At 33.6% G+C, this 21,968-nt stretch overlaps 1 protein-coding gene across 1 annotated transcript; it reads left to right on the forward strand.

Moving 5' to 3' along the window:
- The first annotated feature begins 6,453 nt into the window (after nucleotides 1-6,453).
- On the forward strand, nucleotides 6,454-11,887 carry LOC114266116 (epoxide hydrolase 2-like). Its single transcript, XM_082888559.1, has 4 exons — nucleotides 6,454-6,936; nucleotides 10,265-10,432; nucleotides 10,522-10,757; nucleotides 11,194-11,887. The coding sequence occupies exons 1-4, from the start codon at nucleotides 6,652-6,654 to the stop codon at nucleotides 11,441-11,443; spliced, it is 939 nt and encodes a 312-aa protein (XP_082744685.1). The 5' UTR covers nucleotides 6,454-6,651; the 3' UTR covers nucleotides 11,444-11,887.
- The last annotated feature ends 10,081 nt before the right edge of the window (nucleotides 11,888-21,968 follow it).

The raw sequence follows: 21,968 nt of genomic DNA on the forward strand, positions 1-21,968 counted from the left end.
TTTTCCGCTTGTATCTCGGCATCAATCTCTGCTAATGTTTTCTCAACACTTCTTTCTATCAAGAGAAGATCGGACGATAGCTGCCCAGTGACAATTTCCTTGGCTGCCTCCTCAACCTCATCACCCTCCTCATCCAAGGTTAAGTCCATAACCTGCTCAGCAGGAGGAGGGGACTTGGCTTCAGCAGCATCCTTGGATTTCCTCACCAAGACTTCATCATCATTTTTCTCTTCATCCTCATCCTCAGCATCAGCCTCAGTCTCTGATTCGTCTTCAGTCTGACTTGGAGGAGGAAATGGTAAAGGAATGACATCGGTATTACGAAAGGGCGAGTCAACAGGGAGATCAAGTTTTTTTATCAAGGACATCCAACCAAGGGAAAATCCCCTGTTGTATGCCTGCCTGACTTGAAGTTTATAATCCTCTGCGACGTCGGCCATACCCTGGGCATAGGCCTTTTCATCGGCCTCTTTGACTTCGGCCTCTTTGGTGGCTAGAGCTTGCTGGAGTTCTTTCTCCGCTTGGGCCTTCTTAGCCTCGGCCTCTCTTTTCTCAGCCTCTGCAACTTTTTTAATGGCCTCAGCAGATTCGGCCTTCTCAAGAGCTAAAGTTTGGGCTTTAGTTGCAGCCTCGGCCTGATCCTCCAGTTTTTTCATCTTTGATTCAAGAGATTTGATCTCCTTCTCCTTCTTTAGGGAAGACGCTTCCCTCTTCATATCAACCAATCTTTGCCGATTTTCAAAAGATTGCATTGAAAATGAATGGGCGTGTTGGATGGCCTGGAGAAAAAACAGAAGTGTTAGAAAATATTCAGAGTAAAAAACAGAAGAAAAAATCACAAGTGCAAACAGGAACACTTACCTGAACGGAGTGTTGGAGCATGAGAGCGTAATTCTTATACTCACTGAGCTTAGCATTTCGCTCCAAATCATTCGGAAGGAGAAGAGCAGTGCTGACGGCGACACCTACGTTGATATCATCGGCGCTTTCGCTGGCCATAATAGGCCTATCCTCCAGAGTTAATTGAGGGGCCCATGGAACGTCGGGCTTCTTGGACGCCGAGGTCATCGTAGACGATGACCTCGGCCTTTTTGACTGTGTAGACCCTGAGGGTTGGGCCTCAGCAGACCTCTTGGTGGAAGCAGAGGTTGATTTTTTGCTTTCTGCCAGCTAAGAAATAGGCAAAGCATCCTCAGCCTCGGCATCAGTAGCCTTGGCCTTGGGCTGGGCCTTTTTTACTCTCTTTGGCTTTGGAGGGGGCATCGCATGCGTTGGCACAGCTTCGGCGTCGATTGGAAGGTCGGCAAGAAGATCTTGCGCGACAGGCCTTGGACGAACCATCTCGGCAGTCTTCACAAGTCTTCGTCGACGTTTACGTTTTGGAATTGGTATTAAGTAGGGGGCCGAAGTGGATGGAAGATCGGCTGGGTCAGAGGTGGATCCTTAATCTGTTCGGGATGAAGAAGTGGTTACAGTTGTGGCAGTAGGTGGAGAGAGACTCTTTTTCTTCCTTTTTGGGATGTCGGGTAAAGTGGATTTATATGTAGGGATGAAGTTTAATAACAGTGGGGCTTTTCGTTTATGGATTGAAAGGTCAAGGAGTTTTTTCAGATCTGTTCCTGGGAAGAAGGATTGACGAAAGTTTTTCGATGGCTGATGAAGATCTGCAGGATAAAGAAACAGACGTCAGAAACAGAAAGTATTAAAGACTTAAATAAAAACAACTAAGTGTTGGCTCAGGGCTCTTACCCTTGCCCTCTTTTACTGTTCGAGGAAGAGGGTAGAGGTGGACATCTTCATCTGGGCCAAATTCCCAATTCCCCGAAGCGATAACAAAGTCATCCCCAGCCCTCTTGTTGGAGTCTGGGAGGTCGGCTACAATTTTGAACTTGGTAGACCTCGGCTTAAGGTAATAAACAAACCCCCTTTCCTTCAGGTTGAGGAGGCACATTGTATAACAGTACTGAAGGTCGGCCAAGGTAATCCTAAGATTCTCCTGCCTAGGTAAAGCTATAATACCGTTAATCACCCTATAGGAGTTGATAGTAAGTTGCATGGGGTTCAGCTTGTAGAAATAAAGAACTTCACGAAACAGGGGATTAAATGGAAGCCGAAGTCCACATTCAGTAAAGGCCACTATAGGAAAAGGCATCGTATGGTCTGTGGGCATAATGGTATCATCATCCCCAGCTAACTTAAGGTGAACATCGGCTGGGATAGAGAATTCTTGCCTAAAGTATTCGAGTTTTGTTGGGGTATTTACCCTATGCCTCCACATACCCATTACGTCGACTTAAACAAAAGAAGAATGTATTTCAGAAAATGGGCGTTCAAAGAAGGGATGCAAGAACCTCGGCAAAGACTTAGGAAGGGACTGACAAGGCTTGTTTCAGTTTTTCCTAAAAAATTGAAGGTTCTACACAGAAACTCCCAAGCCAAAGAACTATAAAGATCAAAATCGAAGGCACAGATCTGAAACAGATACGAAAAATCAAGAAAACAATGGCAAAGTTTCAGATTCAAGAACAACGGTGGGCTATCAGAAACACGAAGAATACAAAGGGTTAAAAGTCAAGAATTATGGCAAGAAAAGCGGTGAAATAGTGCAAATATTCAAGATGTAGCCACGATTCAAAATACAAACGAATCCAAGGCTTTGAGCAAAGCAATAACGACAAACAGGCAGACGAAAGCACATAAAGAGAACTAAAAGTAAAAGGAACATAATCTTACCAGAACAAATGAAGCCGGAGCAATATTCGCCGAAATCAGATGTCGGTTGTGACAGCAAGGAAAGCTTCGCAAAAATAGAAGATTAAAGACAGTTGCAGAAGAGAGATTGAAGCAATGGCAGATTCGAAGAAAAAAGGGCTTTCGGAGAGAGAAAGAGCAAGAAATCAAAATGAAAAAGTGAAGAAAGAAAGGGGCAAAGAAAAGTTTTGTGAAAAACTTAAAACGGCGGCAAAACAGGGCATTTATTGCGCCTGGAGCACCGGATACGTCAGACGGCGCAGACGGATGAAAAGACAGCCTTAAGGCGCGTCACAGACACGCTCCAATAAAGACAGAGCACGTGAAAGGAACGGTTAGATGTGCATGACAACTCATGCGCGTGATGGAGTACATTTGAATTCTTATTCTCAGAAGCGAACACATCAACTTGGAAAAGAATTATCTCAGCCAAACAGTTTCTTGACCACAATGCAGAAAGAAATATCAATATAGGTTCCATCACCTCAAAATGCCGAGGTAATAGAACCTAGGGGGCAGTTGTGGAGATATATTTTCTGAATACCAACACGTGGCATGGTGACGCCGACGTGTCAGCCGAGGTGCCACGTGTCGTGGTAGTTAGGCCGAGGTGATCTCAGAGTTGCCGAGGTTATCTCCGAAGATATCGGAATCCGAGATAAACGAATAAGGGACAAGAGTCCTAAGACGAAGAGGGGACTTAACCAAGATAAGGATAAAGCTCTTAGGGAGTTTATCTTTATCTCTTGAGGAGTCCAAAGTAAGCACAGAATTGGAGTTCATAGAAGTCATACTTCTAGTGGGACTTGGATTGAGTATATTATAAAAGAGAGGCACCCCCGTGGGTCTAAGGTATGCATTTTATGTTTTGAGTATTAAGTTTAGCACTTGATTATCCTTGAGAAAGATACTGACTTGATCGTCGGAGTGTCCCCGGGTGGAAGAACCACCGCCGGAGCCTTTTCTTTCTGTTGCAGGTTGCTGAAGCCATCTATTCTGCCTGTGCTCTCCAGTTGATTACTGAGTAGGCAGTGTGGTCAGATTTTCACCCACACAACAAGATGGTAGATATCATGTGATATTGTCTTCTATTGTGATTAAATTTGATAATGGAGTCTATTACATTTATGTTTAGTGTTTGAGAGATAGTAGAGACATGCATTTATACCACTTACCAGTGTCATGTAGTACCTTCTTGGCAAACAAAAATTTCTCAAAAACAAGGGAATAGTAGAGAAATAAGGTAGTATTTGGTTCACTAGAATAAAATAGAATGGAATGATCATTTCATCAAAATATTCATTTTCATGTTTGGTTAGACTAACAAAATGATGACAAATGTAATATAAATGAAATCATCTTACATAATTTTGAGCGAATGATGATTCCATAAGAAAAGTAACCACTATTTTATTCTCTCATTCCAAAGAAATTATTTAATGCTCCCGAAGTAAATTTAGATGACTCGAAATGGGCACACGACCATGTGATTTTATAATTTTTGAGAGACATTATTGCTATTCTGAGGTAAAAGTTAAACTTATTTTTTAAATCTATTAATGTGGCAATCAAATTGAATATTTTTTTTTGAGAAAATATAAAGAAGTTACATTAAAAAAAAAGAAAAGAAAAAGAAGTTACATTAAAAAAAAAAAAGTAAATTACAAACACACTCCCTGAAATTTGTTTTAAATACAAATTATTTTCTGTGATTTAAAAATTACATCCCGCCCCTTAAAGTGTCAAATTTAATAACAAATAGTCTCTTTTATTAATAAATCGTCAAGTTAATTAATAACTTTTAATAATGTCAGAAATTTATTTAATTAATAATTTATGTAATTTTATTATTATATAGGAGAATAATTAAAAAAATTATTTTTTCAATTAATCTATAAATTAAAAATTATAACAAGAGATTATTTATAATTTTTCAAACAATAAAAAACAATTCGTATTTTAAGCAAATTTTAAGAGGTATATTTGTGAGTGAGAGGATAATTTATAAATAAATTGGGTGGAGCTAGGGAAGGGCCTTTTTTGTAAGTTGGGCCGCACAATAGGCTGAGGTAAGAGTTGATATAGCCCGGTCTTAGAGCTAACGAGCTTGGCCTAGGCGAAGTTCGGACCGAGCTATGAATTGAGGAGCTTGGGACCTCGCACGATCGACCTCATTCTAGTTAGCTCGGTAAGAGACCGCTACAGTTAGCTCGATTTGAACAGTCAGAACCGAGGTGTACGTGGACAAGGACCGAGCTAGGCATTGCGTTTAGAGTCACCGAATTGAGTATGTCAGAGGGCTACTGTTAGCTCGGTCATACTGTTATCCAACCGTGGTAAAATCATCTCACTTGGTTTAAGCAGTGAGGAGGGTGTTGAAGGATAAGCATTATCTTTCAGAAGTGTGATTCCTAGGCGAACTCTACTTTGAGGAGTAAGAGTCCTACTAGGATTGTGCCAGGCAAAAATTATAAAAGCTCACAACAGAACCTATATACAGGTAATACAATTTTGATTTTCGAAATACACAGAACTTTTGTCTATTTGTCTATTTTGCTGACTTAGACATCGGAGAGGTATCCGGCACACACCCGCCGACTAGCTCACATTTGTGTTTTCAGGGAATAGAGCGACAACGTTTGGAGGAGCACAAACTTGATTAACAGGATTATACGAGGACATTATTTCGTACTCGTACAGCGAGCAACATACAAATCAAGAAAAGAAAAACAATAAGACGTTAACAAGAACTACAAACAACAAAAAAATAAAGCCGAAAAAAAACAAAAATTACTATTTAAGAAAAATCACCAATTTATTCGGGATGTGATTTGAAAAAGTAAGATCTGCATTAAACCCATTGTTGTAGTCGTTATTGCCCAACTTTGCCACTGTCGTTGTCGAACTTTAATCACCACCAAAAATTGGAGTTGAAGATAAAAAACACGTGCAACAATATTAGAGTGATTAAAAAAAAATTATTATGGGCGTCAAAAATCCAAACACATTATGCCCCACATAAAATATTCAGATATATATTCGACATTTTAAAAATGTAAAGGAGTTCGCTGGACCGTTGTCGGACCATCACGGCGACACGGACAAAAATCACCTACAGAAAAGCTCTTCCGAATCTGAAATATATTTTCTAATCATTATTTAATTATTATTAATTTATGTATGATTTTTCTTTCTGACGATAGTCCTGTTAGTAGGATTTATTTTTAGTTTATTTCAGTTTGGACAAATTACATATACACCCCTCAAGGTTTGGTTAAATTATAGATACCCTCTTGAGGTTTCAGAAATTACATCCCGCCCCCTGAGGTTTGTATTTTCATAACAATTTACCCTCTGAGGTTTATATTTCATAACAAATTACCCCCTAATTTCTTATGCAAATATAGCATTCAGGGGGGAATTTGTAATTTCTCAAACCTCAGGGGTATTTGTAATTTAGCCAAACCTCGAGGGGTGTATATGTAATTTGCCCTTTCAGTTTTTAATTTAATTTAAATTATTTTGATGTGTTTGGTTCAGCTTAACAATACAATTTATAATTTTTTGTCAGTTAAAAATTAACTTATTCTTTAAGTGAGGAAGAGAAACTTAATTTATAAGTCAAAAATCAACTTATGTTCATAATTATAAGTTATAAACTGTTAAATTATAAGTTATAATCACTTTCCCACGTTCTTATCAAACCGGGTCGATAGGACAAACATGGTGTCTCACCAAACACTTCTTGACGGACCTCAGAATCTCTCTCTCTCTCTCTGCTAATGATGACGAAGAGCAGCGGAGAGCACCACTTTAACAACTGAAGAACTACTATTCGAGGCACACTTCAACTCTCTCTCTCTCTCTCTCTCTCTCTCTCTCTCTCTCTAAAACTCAAAGATGGATGAGATTGAGCACAAGTACGTTGAAGTGAAAGGTCTGAAGCTCCATGTAGCTGAGATCGGATTGGGCCAATCGGTTGTGGTGTTCCTCCACGGGTTTCCCGAGATATGGTACTCCTGGCGCCACCAGATGATCGCCCTCTCCAGCGCCGGTTACCGAGCGATCGCGCCCGATTACAGAGGGTACGGGCTGTCCGACTCACCACCCGAACCCGGAAATGCCTCCTTTGGTGACCTCATCACCGACCTCCTCGCTATCCTCGATGCCCTCAGCCTTCCTAAGGTATCCATCCCCACAACTCTTCTTCGTTACTTTGTGTTTGGATGCCGAGAAAATAGAGGAAAGGAAAATAAAGTAAGTTTTGGTGCAAATTATAGTTGTGGTAAATGTAATTTTGCCTGTCAATTTGGTCCATAATTTCAATTGCATCAATTTAAATTTTTATTATTATTTTTTTTAAAATTGTGTGAATTAAGTCTAATTAATAACGTAGTTGTGTAATTAGACAGAAATAAATAAGGGCCAAATGATCAAGTCTAAGTGGAATAGCCATTTCAAATTGTACGTCAATTTCTTAATGTTTTGAGGAGAGTAATATATTATTAATTTGATTAAAATGATACAATATAAAAAATTAAGCGAAAATTAGAAAATAAAAATTCAGAGTTTGACATAACAAAATAAATAATAGAATTTTAATTTTTATCTAATTATTTGATTTGTTGTTAATCAAAAGCATTTGCCTATTTCAATTAATTAAAACTAATGGAGAAATAATATTTTAGCTATTTAACTCAATGTAAATGTACATAAAATGTCTAAAATACTCTTTTTTGTTGAGTTTAATAATTAAAATACCTTTTTTTTTCTTGTCAGTATTACATAACAAAAATAAGTAGATAGCTTAAATTAAAAATAAATCAAAAGATTAAAGTTTAAATTAACAAAATTAAAAACTCATTGCAAGGGTCAAACTCGTGACTTTTTTTTTTTTGTTGTTATGTTTCCAAAAATTAGAAGTAAAATTGATGCAATTATAATTAACACGAGGCAAATTATAGAGACCACAGATGATATTTGCCCTAAATTTAGTTTTAAGAAATTAAATTATGGATGAATCTGCGTTCTGCCCTGTTTTATTTAGATGTGATTATGACATCATTTGTGGTTGAGCATATTGGGTTTTTGACTATTTTTGCAGAATATTTTTCAACAGATGCAAAATTTTTGGGGATGTTTTGGAATTTCTTCTTCTAATACATCCAAAAAATTGGGGAAGAAGAAATTGGGAAACGATAAAAAACATGTCAATAAACTTGTTTATTTAGAAAACTACTAGAAATTTTTCTTCACTTGAAATGACAAAATTATAGCCAATATATATATATATATATATGAAAATGGTTGAAGTTTTGTAATTTTTATTTATAATTGTTTGGATACACCTTGTCATAGTAGCATGGATATTTTCTTGAAATGTAATTGGTTTTCTATGACAGTTTTATGATTATAATCAAATCAAACATTAAGAAAGTAGAGGCAATCTCAAACTCATAAGAAAATGTTACGTTGGAAACCTTTTGCATTCTACTAAACATCATGGGGGAAACAATTGGAGCCTTGGTTGATATTTACAGAAAAAGTCAATTATCAAAGTTAACTCCATATCAAGTGTTTGAGGAAAAAATTTACAATAACATTTATTTAAATAAGGGCAAATTACACTAACAGTCTCTGCAGTTTGGGATTTATATCACTTTGGTTTATGACTTTTTAATTGTGATACATTTAACTATGAATTTTTAATATTGTTCCAAATAAGGAAATCAAAGATGTTTCCTTTGCAAACGGTTCATTTCAAAGGCAAAGTCGTCATACAACTTATTTTGTATTGATCAGCTTATATGTTATTTGAAATGTAATGGCCTCTTTTTTTAATGAATAATATTAAAACTTTCTTGGTTATAAAGTTCTGTTTTGTTTGGTTTTCAGAATCTATTTTCATAAAAAAAAATTCTAAGAAACTAAAAATTAAATTGTTAAAAAAAAAATTTAATATACGTCATTTTTATATAATTTATCTTTTGGAAGGGTAGAAATAGCTGAAATAATGATGCTAAAGTAGATGTATGTCAAGACTAGACAAGACAGAATTAGGAATGAGTGTATTCGGGAGTTGATAGGAGTAAAACCGATAAAAGATAAGTTGAGAGAGAATCGATTGAGATGGTTTGGTCGCATTCAACGGAGACCAACAGAGGTAGTAGTGAAGAGATGCGATGCTATAACAGTAGAAGGGAGTGTTAGGGGACGGGATAGGTCTAGATTAACGTTGACTAGCGCTGTAAATAGAGACATGTATCTAGTTAATTTGACTAACGAAATGGCCTTTGATAGGATCGCGTGGAGAAGAATGATTCATGTATCCGATCCCATTTGATGGGACTTAAGACTTTGTTTGGTTTGGAAGGGTAGAAATAATTTTTAAAAATATTTTTTTTTTTTATATTTATTTTCGTTAAATTATTTTTTGTCTTTTCAAAAGTCAAACATGACGACAATTTTGATATTATTATTAAATCATCCATTAAATCAAAAAATTTAAAATTAAAAATATTTCATAAATTAAATATATCGATTATACATTAAAAGCTTAATAACCATTTATTACATGATAACTATCAAAAAATATCTATTAATAACAAATACAACCATGTATTATCTAATAACCATCCAAAAACATCAACAAAAACAATCATCCATTACATAATCATTATTCAAACACATACTAGAAATTAAGTTGGTAAAAAAAATAAAAATGTAAAAGATTTATCATTTTTATATAATTTTATCTTTAGTGGGTAAAAATAATTTTTAAAAATTCAAAAATAATTTGTTGACATTTATTTTGTCAAACTAGTTTATATTTTATCAAATTAACGATTTGGCCCTTAAAATGGAACAACTATGTCTTCAATTCTCCTTATTTGGAAGAAGATTCAAATTCAAGATCAAATGTATCACAATTGAAAAGTCATTAACCAGAGTGACACAAGACTCAAACTATAAGAACCGTTAGTGTAATTTGTCCTTTAACTAATTAAATATATTTTTTTTAAAGCAAAAGCCATTTAACCTGTGTTATATGAACGCTTCTACTTCCCCTAGTATACCCGTGTCTAGAAGGGTACGTGATATGTGTTTGACAGCCAGATTTAATTTAGACATCTTCTAATTTTGTATGATATTTGAAGAACAATACGCGCTCACATTTATTGGTGAATAAGCATATCTAGCTTCCCACACTAATGAGAGAAATAAATTCAATATTTTTCCTAAATCTCATTGAGAAATACATTTCTAAATAATTTAAAGCATCTTATTTACAAACATTATATAATATGCAATATGTATAATAGTTTAAGATGTGTTCACGTACCCCAATCTAATGTTTTGATGCATATCTCACCATCTTAATCTTTAGATTTAGGAAGATCTGACACAGTGACACTTGGCCATGTACCTGCACTATATACTTGTACCTGAGTCCATGGAATATAGCATTTAGCCTTCTATCTCTTTCCTGTCTTTTCACACATTTTATTCGTAGGTTTTCCTCGTTGCTAAAGATTTTGGGGCTCGGCCTGCTTACTTTTTTGCCCTTCTCTACCCAGAGAGGGTCTCGGGAATTATAACTTTGGGTGTGCCATTTGTGCCCCCAAGTCCCTCTACTTACCACAAGTACCTACCTGAAGGTTTCTACATCTCAAGGTGGAAGGTGAGTAGTAACTTTTTCAGTTTACTTGCTTAGAATTGAAGAAACAATTTTAGCTTCTTGCAATTTGATGTTTGTAATCTCAATACTAGGAACCTGGACGAGCTGAAGCTGATTTTGGCCGCTTTGATGTTAAAACAATTGTGCGGAACATCTACATTCTCTTCTCCAAAAGTGAAATACCAATAGCGGGAGAAAACCAAGAGATCATGGATTTGGTGGAACCGTCTACTCCTCTACCCCCTTGGTTCACAGAGGAAGATCTTGAAAACTATGAAGCTTTGTACAAGAAATCTGGAGTCCTCGCCGCCATGCAAGCTCCTTACAGGTAAATAGTTTCAAACTCAAAAATTGTTTTTGAGCTTTTTGTTTTCCATGTTTTTTTTTCTTAATGAACTTTTTGTATATTTTAGTCAAAAAAAATTTTAAACTTCTTTGATGCACTTAAAAGTAAAATATTTGTGAAGAAGTTCGAAAAAAATTCATTGAAGACAAAAAAAAAAAAAAAAAAAAAAAAAAAAAAAATCAAAAATCAAAAATCAAAAATAATTTTCAAAAACTAAACCAAACATTGGTTCAAGTCCTGCCTTCCCGTTAGTTAAGTACTTAATACAAGGCCCTTGCCAATCATCCTTCCCTGTCCTTTTGTATACTATGTTGATCGAACAAAAGGTTGGCTAATTGAAACTTTTGAACAGGTTTGGCCAACTAACTTCTAAAGCCACCATCTAATAATATAGCTTTGCTGATATGTCATTTTACAGGTCTTTTGGAGAAGTGTTCAACTTACCAAATACAAAAGTTGAAGCTCCAGCATTGCTGATCATGGGTGAGAAGGATTATTTTTTCAAATTTCCAGGAATAGAGGACTACATAAGGAGTGGAAAGGTGAAAGTGTCTGTTCCTGATTTGGAGATAACATACTTGCCAGAAGGAACCCATTTTGTTCAGGAGCAATTCCCCGATCAGGTGAACCAGCTCATGCTCACCTTCCTCAGTAAGCATAGTTGTTGATTTCAAACATTGAAGGTTGGTTTGTTGTTGTCATTTGAAGTGTGTTGAAAGTTTTGGTTTGGAGCTCAGGAATACTGTTTGGTCACATATCAGTATGCCAATTTGTGACATGAATAATTAAAGGTAAATTACACCAACCTCCCCTCAGATTTAGAGAAAACACAAGCTTTACAGTTTTGCAATAATTACATTGAGTTCTTTTTAATGGTTTCACCACTTTTCATCTATAAATTGTTAGTAATATGATGGAAAATGATGTCATCTGTTTTACACCAAAATGTGTATTTTTCTTTCTTGATCCTTATATTTTCATACCATTTGCATTTGTTTTGGTCCATTTAACTTTATTAAAAGGATGATTAGTGTAATTATGTCAATTATGGAGCTTCTTGTATTTTTTTTCCAAATTTTAAGAAATTACCCAGTAAATAACTTTGTTTGGTATTTTCAATTGTTGGCACTTTTGGTACCAATTTGATGGAAGAATTGCCTGTGATAACCATTCTAGTTGTGCGTCAATTTCATGGTGATAATGAGAGTTTAGTGCCTATCTAAAAAAAACAAAAAAATGAGAGTTTAGTGTACAATCACTTACTAAAAAAACTTCGCTGCTTCTATTTGATTTCATTTTTAAAATTTATTTTTGTTTAGGGGCATTTTTGTGTAATCCAATATGTTTGATTTATGATTCATTTGGGCCTATTCATATTCTTAGAGGATTGCTAAATGTCCCTACATTTCTACTTCGAACCCCCACCTCCTTCATTTTTTTTAAATACTAATTTTGTCCAAATATAAAATTTCATTTTTACCCTTACCCCTAATCTTCTAACCCTAATTTTCCAAACCCAAACCCTAACCCTAATCTCATTCCTCACCACCATCCAGCAGCCCCTAGTCGCTGCAACCACCACTCCCTCCGATGTGTCACCATTGTGACCACCACCACCTTCATAGCCCCCTCACTACCGCCATTGAGAGAGAGAGAGTAGCAGTCACCACTTCTCTACCTCTAGCGAATATTGCTTTTAGATAAAAAAAAAATCCTAGATCTAGGGTTAGGGTTCTAGGAAAAGAAGAAGAAAATGAGGAGGATGATTAGAAAAACAGTACAATTGAAGATTTGTATCAATACCCATTTCTCCGTTTGTAACGAAAATGACCGATATAGTGTTTCCAAAGCTCTTCAAGGACGTTCTCAACATTTTCTTCGTGCTCGAAGACAATCCTCGAAACTGGGCTAGACTTGCTTGCGTTTGCACCAAATTCTATTCTCTCATTTGGTTCGGTAGTTTAGGGTTGAACCACCACCATTTGTTTGACGGTCTTCAACCGAACGACCACCATTTGTTCAGTAGTCTACACTCGAATCTCCACTATTTGTTTGGTACTGGTTTTTCGAACCAGGGGGGATGATTTCAAATGAAAAAAAATCAAACATGAGCATCGTGGGGAAGGGCTCTAGGGTTGTTTTGTGGGTGGCGACATTGATGAATGACTGAGAGGGAGAGCGACAGTGATGGTGGGTTGGTGTAAATTATTTCAATATGAAAATAATTAAATACCATAAATTATTTTAATATAAAAATAATTAAATATAACAATTAAAATAAATAAATGCAATAAACTATTTCAATATGAAAATAATTAAATACTATAAAGGGGTATTTGTCAGTAAATTCTATTTAGGAGACTTATGTCCCATTTAATCCTATTAAAACTAGCATTATTGCCACCTAGGAATGGCAAAATTACCTGACCCGATTGTATTTATTTTAAACCGATTTTAATAATAAAAAACAGGAGATTTTTTTTAAGATCCTTGGTATTAAGATTTTATAGCCTAAACGACATCCAATATTTTCATAATGTCTAAGGTCCCTCAACATCAATCCAGAGATGGATTTTCCAGAAAATTTCTCTCTAGAGAATTTCTGAGAAGGCCAGATAAATTCTCTGGATTCTAGTCTAGAGATTTTCTCTGGATTGCCTTCCCAATCACGATGTGCAATACACAAATCGATCACCCAAATAAGCAACAACAAACAATATACATATATATATATATATGTAGAGAGAGAGAGAGAGAGACTCATTGACAGTAGAATTTCTCTAGATTCAAACTAGAAAATTTCTCTACCAAGAACAAGAAAAATCAAGATTATAGTTTGGATGGAGAAAAAACAAAGGCATGAAAGAAACCTAATTAATTGTAGAGAAATGTGAGATGAAAGAACAGAGAATCATCCATATAATTAAATTCAAAAAAACTCATGAAGACAATTCTACTTTTTTGTGGTCAAGATGAGTCTATAGCTTCAAAGCCCAATCATACCTTCTGTATTCACTTCCAGACCTCTTAGCTTAATCTATTCTTCACCCATTACGAATCTATCGTCGAACACAATCTATAAGCTCACCTGTAACAATCTGTGCAACTCTAACAACGATTTTTCACATACCCATCAATTATTTTCTTGTTTCCAATCTTTCTCTTGGAATCAAGGCATTGCTCTTGGTGGGGTTTTGTTTAACTTCAACCTCATTGTTTTATTGATCATATGCATAATTTTCTCTGGAACATATAAACAAACATGGGATGGGCTATCTATGGAGTGTCTCAGAGGCTGGAAATCACTCATGAATTTGGCGATTCCAAGCTGCATTTTTGTGTGTTTTGAATGTTGGTGGTATGAAATCATGATTTTGCTTTGTAGGTTGTTGATAAGCCCCAAATTCACAGTTGCTTTAATGAGTATTTTGATCCAAACAACCTCATTAATCTACATATTCCCATCTTCTCTGAGCTTCAATGGGTTGTTTTTAGAATTGTCTTCATGTTCGTCGGAGAGAGAAGAGCAGAGAGAGAGGAAGAGAGGAAGAGGTCGGTTTGATTTGAGGGAATCAAAATTCTCTATGATATATGAGTGTTGGGGTTGAGGGACCTTAGACATCACAAAATAATATTGTAGACATTTTTCATTACTAAAAATGAGATAAGAACCTTAGATTAAAAAAAAAAGGTTTGGAAGAGTATTGATTGAGTTGGGTAAAGTATAGCGATATGTAGGTTAAAGTTGTCAAGTTAGAGTAAAATATGAAATTGTATTAGTTAAATAGTTGAGCTTAAAATCAACAATTCACCCGTGAAACCTGAAAAATCCCGACCCGTTACCATCCCTGTTGCCACCAAATTATATAGATAGTAATAACTAAACATATATATTCTTACTTAAACTTAATATCTAATACAAAAATGATTGACTCACCGAATTTGAACTCACCCGAATTATATAAGCCGGACGTTTGGCTGGATGATCGACATCACCCTCATCAACCCACGGTTGTCACCCTTGACACACCGGTAACTGTGGTCGTCACCTTTGTCTACTGATATGTCAACCGGCATCTAATCGGCATCCTATTGGATGACCAACCAGATGACCTCTCGAATGATTGGCATGCACAAATTCGAGTAATTCAAACAAGTCCAAATTCGATAGATGTAGCAATGCTCTGTCTAATAATATTAGTTGAGATTAAATAAAAGATTCTCCATGAATGTGTTGTTAAAATAGGATTATCCATTTCAAAAATATACCTAACCAGTAGAACAAAATGTTGAGTATCCCTAATGTTGAGTATCCCTCATTTTTTTGGAATCCAACAAGAGTATCTATATCTGATCAAAAAAAACAAGAGTATCTATATATGTAAGTATATATGATATATTTATATAATATAAAAAATATGTGAATGTTCATATTATATTCTATGAATAAGAATAATGTAAAATTTTAAAAATTAAAAATATTAGCATTTTTAATAAATTAGAATAATATTAATATCTTTTAAAAAATATGAATATTCACACTAACTTCTATACTTTTCAAAAATTCATAATATTTTATTAATTGAAAGTATGAATATTCATATTTATAATTTTCACATTTACTAGAAAATTCACACTATTACATTTATAAACGCAGAGTAGAAGAGCCTCATGACAAAACATTTCTCAAACAATGAAATTTTAGAAGTGGAAAAATTTTACACTGCCAAATAATAACAAAAAAGAGTAAAATTTTATTTTTTTTCATTGTACATAAATTTATATTCAATTGAGATTTTGTTTTAATAGATCTCGTTCAGTAGTTTTCAAAAATCTTTATAAAAAATTGAAGTATATTTTAAAGATGATGGAATTTTAAAGTTTTAAAATATAAAAGAAAATGTTGCCATATAAGCATGTTGACGAAAACAAAGATAAACTGTCATGGAAAAACATTTAATTCAAAAAAAAGATATTCCAGAATACAATTTCAAATATATAAGACTTATCGGATCACAAATATTTCCATTGAATTTATGACTAGACAAGTTTTTGAAAATGGACTTTCTACTAATTTTTTCTTAATAATAAACACAGTTATCATGCGAATATTATGCTATGGTATAAGCTGTTATTGAATATAGTATTTAGTATTCATATTGATATGAATATTTATAATGTTATACCATATAATATTCATATTGACATGAATATTTATACTATTTAATTGTTTTAATTATTTTCATATTGAAATGGTTTATAATATTTAACTATTTTAATTGTTTTAATTGTTTCTATATTAAAATAACCTACAGTATTTAATTATTTAATGGTAATACAATAATTTTACATTAAAAATATATTTAAAAAAAAACCACATGAATCATAAGTTATCCATATGAGATTTTTGAAAAAAATGTCAATAATTTGAAAGGGGATCTCTTCCGTCCTCATCTGAATTGAAGAGGCACTGTCTGAACTTGTGAGGCTCATTATGAATCTTATTCTTATAATTCAAATATTTAATTTTTAAGGTTATTCACATATAACATTTATTAAAAAAAAATTAAATCAATCCAATAATTATATCATTTTTATTTTATCACATTTAATTTTAAAAAAATGAATGATTCATTTTAAAAAATGCATGTGTCGTTCATTATTTTAATGATAAATATAATAAAATATTATAATTATTGAATCAAATTAATTTTTTTTATAAATAATATAAATAAAAAAAAATAAGTAATTTAGTTTATCAAAACAAGTGAATGGTATATGCCCCACCAATTCAAAGAGAGAAATTTCTACCTAACAAGTGGGTTGGCTTTTTAGTTTCTTGGCTTTTTTAACTATTTTAGTCTAGGTTAAAAAATTTGGTTTGGGAAGGGTTTTTTGACTTTTTGACTTTTTTGACTTTTTTTGTAAGAGAATAGCGTAATAATTATGGGTTGGATGTGTTATTTTGTTTGTTGTGGCTAAAATAGCCTATTTTATCTTTTTTGGCTATTTTAGCCACAAATCATCTTCCCAAACTGACCCTAAGTCCATTTATAAAGTTGGTTAAAAATTAGTTTTTGGCTTTTAATTTATTTTGAGTTATATTATTTTTTATATTTTTTATTCACAAAGGTTTTGTCTGGAAAGAAGGATTGGGTTGGGTTCTGGGCTATTTTAATCATAAAATGACAAAATAGATTTTTTAATTTAATAAGATAAAATATCACATCCAACCTATAATTATTACATTTTTTTCTCACAAAAAAATTTAAAAATTCAAAAAATTCTTCCCAAACAAGACTTTCTAATCTCAAATTAAATTTCCCAACGAATCCCAAAGGACAAAACAATAAAATCAAAAAAAATAAAAAAACTAATTTTTAACTAACTTCTCAAAAACACCTCAAATAAATTATTGAACCAATTATTGAATCCATAAAGGACAAACCTGTTGGAAAATTTATAAAGAGATAGTTGTGAATTGAAATAGACTCAATTTTGAATGAAAGGGTGTAACCTTTCATGGTGTCTTTTTGTTTTAAAGGAAAGGTCAAACCTTGATTTGAATGAAAGGGTGCAAACCTTTCATGGTGTCTCTTTATTTTAAAGGAAGGGATATGTCCCTTCTTCATACATTTTCTATTCAAATTGAATAGGTACCAACAAAGCCTATATAAAGGTAGCCCCATTCCAATTTTGATTGATTCCAAAAATTCATTTTCCTTGCTTTCATTTTGCTCTCTTGTGTCCTTTATTCTTCATATTATTTTAGGGTAATTTTCAAAGAGTTAGAACACAGGTTTGGTTCGCCGAACAAATTGTTTGGAGTGCTACTACAATTTGTGAAGATCATTGTATCCTGAGAGATAGACGCCACTCAACCGTAAGCACCGTAGTGGGGCGAATCTATCTTAAGGACAGAGTGTCACACACTCGACTTGGTCTTAATTTTAATTCGGTTCGATAAATAAATCCGGTATGTTATTTATTTATTTTGTTTGAATTTATTTCAAGTTATTTTATTTACCCAAAAGATTGTTCCAACAATCTGAAGACAGATACGAATTATTCTGTTTATAGAATTTTTCGTCTGTTTCCTTTTCCTTTCTTGTTTTAAGAAAATTATTTTCTGTGGATTTACAAAATAATATTCTGGTTGGAAAAACAAATAGTGATTATATGCTACTTGACAGATAGTAGTAATATACTGTCTATTTTCTTTGACAACTAGTAGTACGATACTGGTGTCATTAACAATTCAGAATATAATTTTGTGAAATTTTGTCAGAAAATTAATTTTGGCTTTTAGAAATTATTTTCTGAGTTTTCATTAATTAAAACTCTGTTTCAGTATTTTAATTATTGAAGTGTTACAGAAATTAATTTTCTGTGTGGAATTAATTTGGTTAAATAAAATTTTATTTTATTTCCAAATTAATTGAAAAATAAAAGTTATTTTCTTATTTCTTTTATTTTACAGAATTTAATTTTCTGTGTGAGATTAATTTGGTTAAATAAAATTTTATTTTATTTCTAAATTAATTAAAAAATAAAAGTTATATTCTTATTTTTTTTATTTTACAGAATTTAATTTCCTGTGTGGAATTAATTTGGTTGAATAAAATTTTATTTTATTTCCAAATTAATTGGAAAATAAAAGTTACATTCATGTTTCTTTATTTTTTACAGAATTTAATTCTGTGAATTTGGTTTAATTTTCTATGTAGTGTAAATTCTAACTATAATTTTGTTTTATAAATTAGAATTGATGGCTACTGAAACTAATGCCCAAACAAGTACTATTGTGGTGGCTGCAATGACGCCAACCCCCTCTCCTGTTGTAACAGTACCAGTGAATCATGGTGAAAATTCAGAGAAGTTCTTAGGAACTGTTTTTAAAAGATGGCAGAAGATAATGCTATCTAAAGGAGGGGAAATTAAGAAATACAAGTTTAATGGCATGTGTTACATTTGTAACAAAGAGGGATATCGTGCTAAAGATCGCCGTTACAAACATAAAGGCAAAGGAAGATCAAGTAAGAAGATTGCTAAAGCCAAAATGATCGAAATGGATAAAATTTCCAATAGTGTAGATGTCAAAAATCTTTCTGCAGTTGTTTCCGAGACAAATCTTGTCGAAAATCCTAAAGAATGGTGGGTGGACACTGGTGTTACTCGTCATATTTGTGCCGACAAAAAGATATTCACATCTTATTCTACAGTGGACAATGGTGAACAACTTTTTATGGGCAATTCCTCAACTTCCAAAGTTGAAGGACAAGGAAAGATTGTACTAAAGATGACATCAAGAAAGGAACTCACTCTCAACAATGTGCTGCATGTACCGGATATTCGCAAGAATCTTATTTCCGGATCTTTGTTGAGTAAGAATGGGTTTAGGCTAGTATTTGAGAGTGATAAATTTGTACTTATTAAGAATGAGATGTATGTAGGAAAAGGTTACATGTCTGATGGCCTTTTCAAGTTAAATGTAATGATCGTTGTATCCTCAGTTATTAATAATAATACATCTTCTTCTTACTTGCTTGAGCCTTCAAATTTATGGCATGGTAGACTAGGACATGTTAATTATGGATCTTTGCATAGATTAACTAATATGGAATGTTTACCTAAATTTGCAATTGATTCAAATCATAGATGTGAAATTTGTGTTAAGGCAAAATTGTCTAAACTCCTTTTTCATTCAATTGAAAGAAGTACGGAACCACTTGAATTAATTCATAGTGACATTTGTGATTTTAAGTCAATTCAAACAAGAGATAGGAAAAAATATTTTATCACTTTTATAGATGACTATACTAGATATAGTTATGTTTATTTAATTCGAACCAAGGATGAAGCTTTGGAAACTTTCATTCAATATAAGAATGAAGTTGAAAATCAACTTGGTAAGAAAATCAAGAAAATTAGAAGTGATAGAGGTGGTGAATATGAATCACCTTTTGGTGAATTTTATAAAGAACATGGAATAATTCATCAAATCACCGCTCCTTACTCACCTCAGCAAAATGGAATTGCTGAAAGGGAAAATAGGACTTTAAAAGAAATGATGAATGCCATGTTAATCAGTTCTGGATTACCTCCGAACTTGTGGGGGAAAGCAATACTTTCTGCTAATTACATACTTAACAAAGTATTCCGAAAGAAAGTGAATCAAACACTTTATGAATTGTGGCATGGAAGAGTACCATCCTATAAATACTTAAAAGTGTGGGGGTGTTTGGCTAAAGTAGCTATTCTTAGTCTTAAAAAGACTAAGATAGGTCCTAAGACCATTGATTGTATTTGCATTGGTTATGCCAAGAATAGTAGTGCTTATCGATTTTTGATTCATAAATCAGAACATTCCGAAATGCATGTAAATACTATTATTGAATCTCGGAATGCATCTTTCTTTGAACATGTATTTCCAAATAAAACTGGACAAGAGATTAGTAACCATAAAAGATCTCATGATGCTATTACTAGTCAGGATCAAGAACAAGAGCTGGATCAAAATGAGGAAGAGGAACCTAGGCGTAGTAAACGTGCTAGAACCTCAAAATTTTTGGTCCAGATTTTCTAACATATTTGTTAGAAAATGAGCCTTTAACTTTTAAAGAGGCTATGTCCAATCCTGAGGATCCTTTATGGAAAGAAGCTGTCAACAGTGAAGTTGAATCTATCTTGCAAAATCACACTTGGGAATTAGTGGACTTGCCACCAGGTTGTAAACCTCTTGGGTACAAGTGGATTTTTCAAAGGAAAATGAAAATGGATAGATCAATTGACAAATACAAGACAAGACTTGTGGTCAAAGGTTTTAGACAAAAAGAAGGTCTTGCTTACTTTGATACATACTCACCGGTTACTAAAATAACATCGATTAGAATGTTAATTGCCATTGCATCTTTATACAATTTAGAAATTCATCAAATGGATGTGAAAACCACTTTCTTAAATGGTGAGTTAGAGGAAGAAATTTACATGGAGCAACCAGAAAGTTTTTCTGTTCCAGGAAAAGAAAAAAAAGTGTGTAAACTGGTTAAATCATTATATGGTTTAAAACAAGCGCCAAAGCAATGGCATGAGAAATTTGACAAGTTAATGATGTCAAATAGATTCAAAATTAATGAGTGTGACAAATGTGTTTATATTAAAAACACAGACAAATGTTATGTCATTATATGTCTTTATGCAGATGATATGCTCATCATAGGTAGATGTAATGACATGATTAAAACTACTAAGAAAATGTCGAATAAACATTTTAAAATGAAAGACATGGGCATTACTAATGTAATTCTTGGTATGAAAATTACCAAAACATCAGAAGGATATGCTTTGTCACAATCTCATTACATTGAGAAAATACTTGACAAATTTAGCAAAGATGATGATCATCTTGCTAGAACACCTGTAGATGTTAATTTGTATCTTTCTAAGAATATACAGGAAAGTATTTCTCAATTAGAGTATGCCCAAATTATTGGAATCTTAATGTACTTGATGAACTGCACTCGCCCAGATATAACTTATGCAGTAAGTAAATTAAGTAGATATACGAGTAATCCAGGAATAGAACACTGGAAAGCAATTATAAAGGTTCTAAGATATCTCTGATTTACTCGTAACATTGGGTTGAATTATACTAGATATCCAGCAGTACTTGAAGGATACTGTGATGCAAATTGGATATCGGATACTAGAGACTCGAAGTCCACCAGTGGGTATGTCTTTACTCTTGGTAGGGCGGCTGTATCCTGGAAATCTTCCAAACAGACTTGCATTGCTAGGTCTACTATGGAATCAGAATTCATAGCTTTAGACAAAGCAGGGGAAGAGGCAGAATGGCTTCGCCATTTCCTTGAAGATATTCCAATTTGGCCAAAACCGGTGCCTACTATATGCATGCATTGTGATAGTCAATCAGCAATTGGTAGAGCACAAAGTCATATGTATAACGGTAAGTCACGACACATTCGTCGTCGACATAACACTGTAAGACAACTACTCTCTAATGGTATTATTTCAATAGAATATGTTAAGTCTAAAGACAACATAGCAGATTCACTAACCAAAGGGTTAGCAAGAGAGTTAGTTGAGAATTCATTGAGGGGAATGGGACTTAAGCCTATTAAATAAGAGTTACCACAACGGCAACCCAACTTAGTTAATTGGAGATCCCAAAAT

The sequence above is a fragment of the Camellia sinensis genome, chromosome 9 (genome assembly GCF_055761805.1).
Source record: "Camellia sinensis isolate YWXY chromosome 9, ASM5576180v1, whole genome shotgun sequence".
Classification (NCBI taxonomy): domain Eukaryota; kingdom Viridiplantae; phylum Streptophyta; class Magnoliopsida; order Ericales; family Theaceae; genus Camellia; species Camellia sinensis.

What these genes read in the sequence shown, in the direction of transcription:
- LOC114266116 (XM_082888559.1), top strand. Translation starts at nt 6,652, where the DNA reads ATGGATGAGATTGAGCACAAGTACGTTGAAGTGAAAGGTCTGAAGCTC. An exon ending in TCTACATCTCAAGGTGGAAG is followed by an intron (nt 10,433 to 10,521) that starts GTGAGTAGTAAC and finishes TCTCAATACTAG; the next exon opens with GAACCTGGACGAGCTGAAGC. An exon ending in GCCATGCAAGCTCCTTACAG is followed by an intron (nt 10,758 to 11,193) that starts GTAAATAGTTTC and finishes GTCATTTTACAG; the next exon opens with GTCTTTTGGAGAAGTGTTCA.